Source organism: Castanea sativa, chromosome 12 (assembly GCF_040712315.1).
Source record: "Castanea sativa cultivar Marrone di Chiusa Pesio chromosome 12, ASM4071231v1".
Classification (NCBI taxonomy): Eukaryota; Viridiplantae; Streptophyta; class Magnoliopsida; order Fagales; family Fagaceae; genus Castanea; species Castanea sativa.
In genome coordinates this window covers 27187734-27199235 of record NC_134024.1, presented here as the reverse complement: position 1 = coordinate 27199235, position 11502 = coordinate 27187734, and the positions used below count along the sequence as shown (strand labels likewise).

Sequence of the window (11502 nt, the reverse complement as noted above, 5' to 3'; positions counted from 1 at the left end):
ACAACTCTTTATACTAATAGTTTATTTACATTATTATTCTTTTAATTAGAATCCGTACTTTAACCTTGCCTTCTCAAATGTCAACAAATAAAGATAATTATTTATAAAAAAAATAAAAAAACCCTTATGATCGATCAAGCCTTGAAGATAATTTTACTACTTAACCCCCAAAAAAAAAAGTTACATTTATCATTATCTTCATCGAATCTTTGCAAATAGAAAATTTTTTTCTTTGGTTAACAAATCAATTAATTGACCAGATCATAAAAAGAGAATTTATCAAAGCTATAATATCTAATAAGTAAGAACTAACAAACTACACGTACACTTTCTCTTCCTTATTATTATTTTCAAATGAGACAATATTATTAAACAAAATAGAGATACAAAACGAAAGGGTCCAGTCCATCTCAGAGAAAGAAAGATCCCAATCTGGATGAGAAGAGATGGGAGTGGGCCCTAAGTGGAAAACCCAGAGGCCCAAACAGCTAAAATGTGGACTAATATATTGACTTGTCTAGGGACAAAACAGGCCTCCCAAAATGATAGGGAACTGAACTTTCAATGATCAATCTTCTTACACTACATTATTTGCGTCAAAATAAGACCCATCCTATAAAAATTAAAAATGATTTAAATTAAATAATAAATTGAGACCTATTAATAAAAACGGAGTTGAAAGTTGAGGAATAAAATCAAAATTGTTAAAGCTGAGGAATTAAATTCAAAACTACCTCGTGAGTTCCAATTAGCTCAGTTAGTAAAGTCTCTGATGGTTGTATTAGAGATCTAAGGTTCAATCCCCGCTTACACTAAAAATTGATTGGTGTCTTAGTTTGATAATAAAGAGCTATTATCAGGAGCGGACGTCATAAGATGAAATTCTAAAATAAAAAAAAAAATCAAAACTACCCCCAACAAAAAGAATGTAAAGGGACTGGAAATAGATTCTGAATTTCTGTGAAAAATGTGAAACACTTTCTATTATACAAAGCACCAATTTCATACAGAGCAATAATCCGGGGTATATTAAACCCCAAAAAAAAAAAATCAGTTTAACAGGCTCATAGATATCACTTTCCCCATCTAGTTTAATACAGGTTAGCACTTAGCTCATCATAATTTACAAAAGAAACGTGTCAGTTTTAGGAATGAGCTTGTCCTGAGTTCTGACTCCCTAGTTTTCATCTTTCCTGGTAGATGAAAAAGGTAAGGTATGCCTTCATCCCAAAAATATACCTCTCTCATGAACAAGTAGAAGCTTAATTCACATGCAACCCAGTAGTGCCTAGCCAATTAAATAACCTGGTTGGCTCAAAGAAACATTTTGTTTTCCTATCATATGAACTCAGGAGCTTTTCGTCTTATCACTAACCGCATAGCGATTTTGACTAGTATTCAAGCCTGCTGAATGAAGCTGTTTTCGCCTCTTTATAAGATGTGATGCAGTATGCCTATCGTCTTGAGCCTCCTCAGAATCAGGCTGCATGTGCAGGTAAACTTTAATAACTAAAACATACAAAGAGGTATATCTTACTCTAGGTAAAGTAAAGAAAAATGTGATAATAGTGCAGCCAGGCATTCAATATATCACACCAATAAATGTTGAAAAATTAGAACTTCCAGTTCCATCTTGTTTCTGCCTGTTTAAATGTTTCCTCCTTTTAAGTTCCTTGTAACTGACCATGAGTTCCTTTTAGGCTTTTGCTCCCCAGAAACATGCAAATTAATCTAAAAATTAATGTTTCAAAACTATGTAATCATGTTGATTTCAAGCTAGCCACTCCTGGTTGTAGCTATCTTCCAGAAAGGGTTACAGCATCAAATTCCCCGTGCCAGGACCCATATTTCAGCTCAATAGCTTTGGCAAAATATGATCCCAAAAACAAAAGGAAGAAAGTTCATAAATTACCTTGATGGCTAATGCTTTATCAAAGCTTTCAATAGCACTATCAGGCTCCCCAAAGTTCAACTGTGCTCTGCCAAGAGTGATCCATGCCTGAAAAGATATGATTTAAGTAAGAAACAAACATTACTTCTGACTCTAACCATGAATGGACAAGGTTCTTAATATTCTGTGAACTGTGATAAAATGTAGTTCATAACGAAAAAGTGCTGAAGTACATCTGATACAGCATCAGCTAAGACTTTGATTGTATGCATGGCAGCCTGGAAGTGCCAACCAGCTTTTATATAAATTTTTATATACCATGTGTGTGAACTATAATATACATCAACAAAAAATGAAGGCTAGCAAATGTTGTTACTACCAACAATACATGGTACAGACTTGAAAAAGGGGAGGGGGGGGGGGGGGGCGGGGAGAGAGAGAGAGAGAGAGAAATAAGAAGAAAAGAAAAGGTACAAAAGAGTAATGACTATTGATTTGCTTTAACAAGTACAAGTCAAACAATAGGAAACCAAAAATCCAGTGTAACGCCTTGATGTTAGATATCTTACTGCAGTTTGTGAACTCTAACTTCACTAAGGAAAGGTGCCTATTCATGAAAATGCCAAACGATTTAAAATTCATACAACTTCTACTGAATCTACTCCATTATCCACAAACGGCATAACTATATATAAATTTCATATCTAAATATGACAACGACTCCATTATCCACAGTATGAACTTGAATAGTACTCACTGAAGCTTTAAATTAAACGGTAATAAGGGATGAGATATTTGCATACGTTCATTTACCTCAACAAACCTTAAATCCAATTAATTAGAATTGGTAGCATGAATAATTTTCTGACGTTCATCTTTCTCTGGAGCATTTTCAGTAGAAGCTTGAAAACAATTTGAAAGGAAATTTTAAGTTTTCAAATAATAACCTTAAGTGCTACAAATTCTAGTTCCAAACTAGATTTAGTTCTGAAATTTTCCTTTGAAGTCTACATATTTGCCTAAAGAAAAGCTTGTTAAGTAAGATTCTTCTATTTGGGAACAGTAGAAGCAACTTTTATTTTTATTTTTATGAGGAGTCCTATTGCTAACACAAGGGAGATAATGTGCCTCATAAGCAATATCTGATTGAATGCATTAAAAATGATTTCAAAAATTATGAGCAGCGGATTTTTTTACCACCTTCATGGAAATTTGAAGCAAATCTTTTAGCTTCCATCAATCTAATATCAATTATGAACCCTAGATTCATGTATATAAGCTTAGTTGGAACTATATGTAACCCCAGTGTCAACTGCTAAAGTATTTAATGATTAGCCCCAGTTAGATATTTAATAAACAAATCAAAGAAGGAGCTTTCTTCTTCATTATTTTCAAAATGGTGAATGAAGCATCATAGCTTAAGATATGCAAACAAGTTAACACATGGGGAGCAATAAAACTGGAAGCATAAATATTTGTCATACCTCAGCCCATGATGGCTCCAATTCAGCAGCTCCTGCAAGATAGAAATTTTACATAAGTGTGTGAAGGCTCTCTCAATTTAATAATAAACAGTTCTAGAACCCCAAAGGGCAAAAGAGTGATTGAAAAAGACTTGCTTAAGCAAGGAAAGTGTGGAGTGGAGACAAAATTGTAACGAAATGCGTCATATGAATTGCAGAAAATAAGACATTTCAAAATTTCAAAAGGAATTATAAATCAAGACCCAGTTCAATGATTGGCATAAGAAAAATGTAGTGCTGTCATTCATAATCAAACTCTCTTGCAATTATGAATGCCTCACAGCCTCAGCATATCTATCAAGAAAATGAAAATAAAATGGAACAAGAACTGGGCCTCACGAGTGGCTGCCTTCAAAGCATTCCATGAATCTCCAATTTCAAGTAAAACTTGGGCCTTTTGTTCATGTAGTACTCCATTTTTTGGTGTCAAAGTAAGAGCTGCCTCCCAATTTCCCAGTGCTTCCCTGTATTTTCCATCCTATAATTAAAATAAAAAATAAGACGTGTTTTGAGATTTAAGCCATCGAATCATGTAGTAGGACATAAATAAACAGCAACAGTTGAACGAAACTACTACCTTTAAGTGCTTATGTGAACTACAGTGAAGAAAAGTAATTCAATGGAAAAATATATTTTAGCCGGGATGACTTTCCAAGACTAAAGAAAAAATCCATTATCCAACGACACAGGAGAAGTCACAATTAAGGCTTTGTATTATAGTCTATGAAGCACGGGTGCGTTTCTGGATTCGGGTGTGGGTGTGGCAGGGTGTGGCGATTAAAAAATTATTAAAAATATTTTTATTTATATTTTCTATATATTGCTAAGCATACTTTTTCATATAATTGTAAATATATATCAAATAATACAAAGTATTTAGTCATTACATAAAAAAATTTATAACAAATCACTATTCATAACAAGACTTAACATATATATATATATATATATATATATATATATATATTATTCTCTCCTTAGTCATTCCACTCTTAAAACCGGCCCCACCTACCAATTCTTTTATGTATTTCTCTATCTTCTCTTTCTTACGTATTCCCTTATCTTCCTTTTTCTCTTAAGTCCTATCTCTACCAAATCCCTCCCAAATCCCATCCCAGCCGTGTATTCAAAATTTTCTTTGAAGTTCCCTTCTTCTTTTTAGCTTTTAGAGCTTTAGTTCTCTAAACAGTCTAGACTCTCTCTTCTTCCGGATGGTAGTCTGCTACTAATCTCTATCTCCCTCTCCTCTCCCGTTATAGTCAGCTCCAAAGAGTGCCTCTACTTGTGCTGCACAATTCTCTTCAAGAAATGCTCGAGCTAATCTCTTTTCTAGAAACTTTCAGAGACAAGGATAAAGCTAAAGGAGAGACAGTGGCTTTGAGTTTAGAGTTTAGACCCAGCTGAAGGAGTGTGGCTTTGAGTTTAGACCCAGCAAGAAGACAATATAGGTAGGTTCAGAAAGGGAAAAGGAAGCCAATATCGGCCAGTTTCAGCCAATTTCAGCCGGAATCGGCGCTGAATCGAGAAAAAAAAAAAAAAAAGGCAAATCAGCACGTTGGAGGAGCGTCGCCGCGAGTCCGGTGCAGGTGCAGCAGCCCTGGAGCCACACCGGTGCTTTCTAGATTATAGTTAAATATAAGAAAATTGATCAACAGCTGTGAAGAGTACATTTCAAAATATGCAAGCAGAATTTATTAAGAAAATACAGGGAAAACTTTCAATGAACCATTTCAACAAAATAAGTATCTGCAACTGAAGGCATGCATGATTAGCAGCACTATGCCGGCATAATTGCAGAACAACTGCGACTCAGCCTTGACAAATCCAAATAGAACAAAAGAGTGAAAGTTTGTTTCCACCAAAGGGTTAATGACTCAGCCATAGGTACAAGTATATAACTTCCAAATATCAAATCCAATCTCAAATAACTTAACTTCTACTTAAGTCAAGCTTCCCCAATTCTGTAAGATCAAACTAAGCTTTCAATAGCAAATTCTTTATAAAATAGAGTCCTCATTAACAACCATGCTTATCCAACCAATCTAAAGATGCCCACATGAAATCCTATTTTGCCAAACAACCCTATGTAGAATGTTGTTTGATGTTAAATTATAAGCAACCCAGATATCATATGATACATTGTTGCTGGAAAGAACTCTTTGTTCTTTCAATGAAATAATTTTTATAAAATATTCATTGTGTTGGAAAGAACTAAAGGGGGAAGTTTTCGTAAGCAGCATCCAAAAGGCAATAATTTTTTTTTTTAATAATTTAATAGTTGGGGTAGGGGGATTTGAACGCTGGATGTCTCTATTGGAAGCACCAGGAAGCGGAAATTGAGATACAAGGCTCTTGGCATACAGAAGGCAATAAATTCAAAGGCTGAATCCATGGAAACTAAACTATTGTAGAAGGGATCTCATGATAAAGTGGATGAACCATCTTATTTCAATTTCAATGAAAATTTTAGTTTCCCCCCCTTTTTTCAGATAAATAATAATAAAAAAGGAAGGAAGAACTAAAGTACATAGGCTGTGTACTAAAGTATCCCCCTCACATTACAACCACCAGTGTAGGAAATACAAAAAATTCAACAAAGACAATGGAAGACTACTGTCTTATAGACAATTTCAAAATCACATGCTTAAACCTACCAACAGAAAGCTCAAGCCCTTAAGTTAATCAACACTTCCACTTCTTTTTATTTTATTTTATGGTGTTTCAAGTGGAGATGGGATCACTTTGCAACCAAGGAACTTGGTCTAAGCTACTTAATCAATCGTCAACTCTCATTTCTTGTGTTTGGGGTTAAAAATTGAAAAATAGATTCCTTGATTAGTTAAAAATGGGTAATGCCTACTGTCTCAAAGAATAGTTGAGGCCTGGAGATGAAAAACTCTTAAAGATTTAACTTATTAAGGCTATCCCTTGGTGAGTAATTTGAGAAGCATGAGTTGGAAGTTGGCTCTAGAACAAGTCCTTATCAATTTTCACCAGTTTGATATTGGATGCAAAGACACCAGTCAAAACTTCCAACAAATCTGCCTAAATTAGTTTTATATCATACATTTCATCACCAATATATAACAGAAAGGTATTTTAAGATATTATTTTGTTCATATTTCAATATACATAATTTCAAATATTAGTCGATCTATATCTAGAAATCACTGAGATAATCAGTGTTTATCAATGGAAAGCCATTTATGAACAAGCAAACGATCCTGCTCTGCCTGACCTATATTGTTTCGTTCCAAGGGGAGCCAACTACATGAGGTAAGTTTCATATCCAGAACAGAGTATGTTGCAGGGAGAAACATGAGCAATCAATATTGCCTATTCCCTCTATAAAGGCTTGGCAAAGCTAAGAGCATTTGGGAATTTTCATAGGAGTAAGAATGAATAATTTTATGATAGAAAATTAACCAAAACAAAGCTCAGAAACCTTAACTACCCACACAACTTTTTCTCAAATTTTTTTTGAAGTTCTACTGAAACTTCAAGCTACTGCCACATCTATATACTCTCCTTATGGAAACCTTGCATTAAGACTTCATTGGCAAATTATCAAAATTACTAATACACATTACTTATATATAAAATAAAAATAGTAGTATTTTGACTACCGCAAACACATTGTTCTCTTAATATGAGCAAATCACGAAAGAGTCTGAACAATAAAATGTCATTACACAACAGCAGCAACATGACAGTTATAGAATCAAGAATTCTGCAGATTCTTACCGTTAAATTACTGGTTGTCCTAAAAGCTTTAAGCCATTGGAATATGGAAAATTTAATCATATAACCACGTACTTCTATCACTTAAACTCATGGACACAAAAACCGGCAAACTTCATGACCACCCATGAGCTGAAAAGGCAAACTCAATTTCTCTCCCAGTTGGAGTAAACCCATTTTTCTTTTAATTAATCTTTTTATCAAGATTGGAGCTTTCTATTCTTTTTCTCCATTTTGGTCCAATTGGGTAACTGGGTAGCTATCCCCTTACTCAATTAACAAATTACCACATATCAAATACTAAAAAGTAAAAGAAATTTTGTGGGGTTAGAGAGTAGATAGTAGATACCTCGGCTAGCTTATCTCCTTGCGCTTGAAAGGACAGGGCAAGTTGCTTGGTGTTAGATGAGTCAGAGGAATCGATAGAAGCCAATTCCTCATTCAACTGTGTATTGGTATTGGTACTAGTAGTAGCGGGACTGGGTTGGTCTTGGTTTTGTTGTTGATCAAAATCAAAAGGGAGGTTTCGTAAATTTGATTTGGTGGGCACAGGGCGCTTCTTGCTGCTTTTATTGTTGTTGTTCTTCCATGTCAGTTTCATCTTCGTCGTCTCTGTGATCCTTTTGCGGGCTTTAATTTTTTCTCTGAGTTCCTAAGGAGGGAGAGAACAGGAAGAGGAAGAGGAAGGCTTTGGTTTGTGTGTCTATGTTACTTCTTGTCGGATTTCTGATTTCTAAATCATGTTTTAATTAAAATCTATACACTCTTCTTTTACTTATGTATTTGTTTTAATAATTCAACGGCTGGGAAAGTTGAGGGGGTTTTTTTGGGTGATAATTTGAGAATTAAATCTTGAATATTTTCATTAAATTCTAAAAATATCATTTGGAAAGGAAATATTTGAATTTTAAAATATAGGTTGAAAATGAAACATTAAGAAATACTGAAATAGTAGTTTTTTTTTTTTTTTTTTTTGAGAGAACTAAAATAGTAGTTGAGTTACAATTTCATTCCTATTCAATTTGTGACATGCATGATATTAAAAAAAAATGGAGCTTACACGATATATTTAAGTGTCATTATATCTAATATATATATATATAAAAGATGAAATCCCTTCTCATTGAATCCTTTGATTCATTTTTTAATTTTATTATTTTTTTAGAATGATTTTTTTTTAGATGTAAGAGATATAATATTTACAAATAAATAAATAAATGATATGTGTTGCATATTTGACTTTAAATGAAAGTGAATTGAAAAGGATCGTCTAACATATATATATATATATATATATATATATATAGAATTATGTGCATTGCACATTACACTTTTATTGGTGGTTGAAAATACCAAATTAGAGCATTGTTTATTTTTTTATGGGATTGGATACCCTCAAATTTAACTTACTAGGATTTTTAAGAAAAGAAAAAGAAAGAGTAACATAAAAAAAACACTATCAGTTCAAACTTCAAACAGGAGTGCCCCTCTGAATTCTGATTGGATTTTTGGGCAGATCAGACTGGCACAACCGTTCCTTGGGTCCAAAAATTTGGCCCCAAAGTACTGGGCCTAGTGTACTACATCTTTCTGTTAGACAGCCATACTTGAGTTGCCCATCACAAGAGCCCACTTACATTTCACGGCCCAAGAAATGACTTTTTAAATTATCATACAAAAAAAATTCTAGACATAGTTGTCTTGCAAGGATATCATACACGTAACAATTTTGTTTCTAACAACATTTCCTCTTGAAGCAATATTGGAAAATGTTTGAAGGGTATATAGAAGAATATGAAACCATTATCCTCTTTTCTTTTGAGATGGTTGGAAATACTTATACTTACATCCCGGTTCCTCCAAACACTTAGGAGAGATACCAACTTGTTCAAATGATGTGATGGTTTTCTCTCCTAATTGAAAACAAAAAAACTGAAAAGTTTTGTGAACTACATTATGCAGATAAAAATAAAACAAGAATGGGTTGTGGAAAGCAATCAAACTCTATAAGTAGGTGGCAAGAACAAAAAAATAAGGGTGCGACACCAAATCTTTAAAATTATTTTATTTAAAACTTAAACCAATTTCATGAATGCAAATTATCCTTTGCCATCATATTATATACATATATACACGCACCCAAATACAACAATTTTTTTCTCTTATGAGGAATTACAACTACAATATTACTATAACTTCTTAAAATTGTATATTAGATGTTTCATCATAGATATTTCTATTTTCTTCATGTTCTATTTGTCTAAACAAATGTTTTTCCATTTATTTTGGCTACAGCCTTCATATTTAGGCAATTAATTGTGATGGCTAAGTAGATACGATGCATCTTCGATTAGTTTTATTAGCGTAGATCTAATTTTTGCTCTTAGGAATTCTTCAACTATAAAATATTTGCGCCGAAACAAATTGAGCCTAGAGTACAAAACTACAAATACTAATAGGTGGGTTATGATATGCTTTAGAATTGGATGAAAAGGGAGCTGTTTAAAACAAATTGATACATAGTTAGACATCTCTACAAAGAATACAAAGTTCTCAAGTAAAAACTCATTAAGGCTTATTTTTAATCACATATACAAAACTAATTTTGAAAGTGCTTACATTATGCTTCTTTATATCCGTTGTTTGGCGCATAAAAGATTGTTCACATTACATACAATACAAGATTTTTGTCTTTCCTTAAAATCTATATAATATACATGGAGGAAGGAGAATTAGTGGAAAAGGGGGCGTGGCCCATAAGCCTAATCGTTATTTTCAGCCCACCATGAGTGGAAAAAGTACACTTCTTAGAGTAAACCAGCTACCAAAATTAAACTGCAAACCGACATTTGGGGTCCGTTTAGATTCTTATATTACAGGCTTGACTCTTGACTCAAACACAAGCCGCTATCCTACGGACGACAACTGGCTCGTTTTCAAAACGTGGCAATCCTTGATAGTTCCACCAAGTCTTTTTACGGCCTTCTAGAAAAGTCATTCAAAAAAGTTTGGACCCTCTCGTTTCAGTTCCTTTTTCGTGTCTTTCACGTGGACTTCCCAGTATAAACTATAAACAAAAGGGATAGATGGGCCCATCACTTCATCACTTAAAAGAAAATTTATTAATCTAATTTTTCAAAAAATAAAATAAAATATGACTATTTTCTCTACTTATAAAAACATACTCTTTTTTTTATTTATAAAACTACTTAAAAAAAAAATCTCCACATCAAATTATTTATTTTATACTATATGTTATTAAAATATTATTTATTTATTAATTTTTTGTTACTCTCTCAAATCATTTCCCTCTCTCTCTCTAGAAATATGAGTAAAGAATTATTAAAAAATGGATTTACACATAAATAGTAATTGTGTATTTACACTGTTATTATAATAGCAATGTAAATATAAATATTTATAGATTGACTGATGTGGGTAATTTTTTAATTTTTTTTAAAAGAAAGAGGTCATTTTTGAACTTAAATATATAAATTTAACACTTTTTTTTTTATATATTATACACACATTGATTTGAATGCTATAATATAAGAAGCACAATGGTAGGTAGGGCTAGATCACGGTTAGGGATTGGTCATACTAAGGCCAAGGGCCTATGTTTGAACTTGTTTCTTATGTTGTCCAAAAATAGATGGGTCCATCACTCCACTTAAAATAGACTCTCTTGTCTATGTTGTCTTTAGTCTTTGAATTTTTATTGTACTACATACAAATTCATAATTTTTGTTACATCTCTCTTTTACAATAAACTATGATTAATTGATTATTTGTCATTTTTACATTGACTTATCAACTTTTAAATAGATTCACTATTTTTTTCTTCGTCGCTCACAATAAATTATGTGGAAGAATTATAATAAAAATTGTGAATTTATTTGTACTGCTAGATTTTTTTGGGTTAGTCTATACCCACGTAAAGGTTAATAGGCCATACTATCTAGTTATTCACAGTTGGACACGATGACTAGCTGCTGGGGCCAGAGATTAGTTGGGTTGGATGATAAAGCATGACAATCCCTATCTCTACAGCTTTCATGATGAAACTTTTGTCCGAGAAACATCTAATGTTACTTTTTATTTGTTAATTTATACTAAATAGTTTGCCTCCTTCTTACTTACACTTTATTAGCGTGCAAGTGACTAGTGAGTTTGCTGATTTGGAACAAAAGAGATATGGTCGATCATCTAATTGCTAACAGGTTTTGTATATATATTATGAGATGTGGTTCACAGAGAAGAATAAGAGATTAATTCCAATTACTAGTGATTTAAAATAAGGTTCACCATATATTTGAATTTTGAAAACAGTATGCCAAAAGCAATAAT

The 11502-nt window shown here is 32.9% G+C and overlaps 1 protein-coding gene across 1 annotated transcript; it reads right to left on the bottom strand.

Moving 5' to 3' along the window:
* Positions 1 to 955: 955 nt before the first annotated feature.
* LOC142618906 (uncharacterized) lies at positions 956 to 7898 on the bottom strand. Its single transcript, XM_075791965.1, has 5 exons — positions 7505 to 7898; positions 3754 to 3892; positions 3376 to 3407; positions 1913 to 1999; positions 956 to 1483 (listed from the first exon to the last, which is right to left on the bottom strand). The coding sequence occupies exons 1-5, from the start codon at positions 7754 to 7756 to the stop codon at positions 1349 to 1351; spliced, it is 645 nt and encodes a 214-aa protein (XP_075648080.1). The 5' UTR covers positions 7757 to 7898; the 3' UTR covers positions 956 to 1348.
* Between the last annotated feature and the right edge of the window lie 3604 nt (positions 7899 to 11502).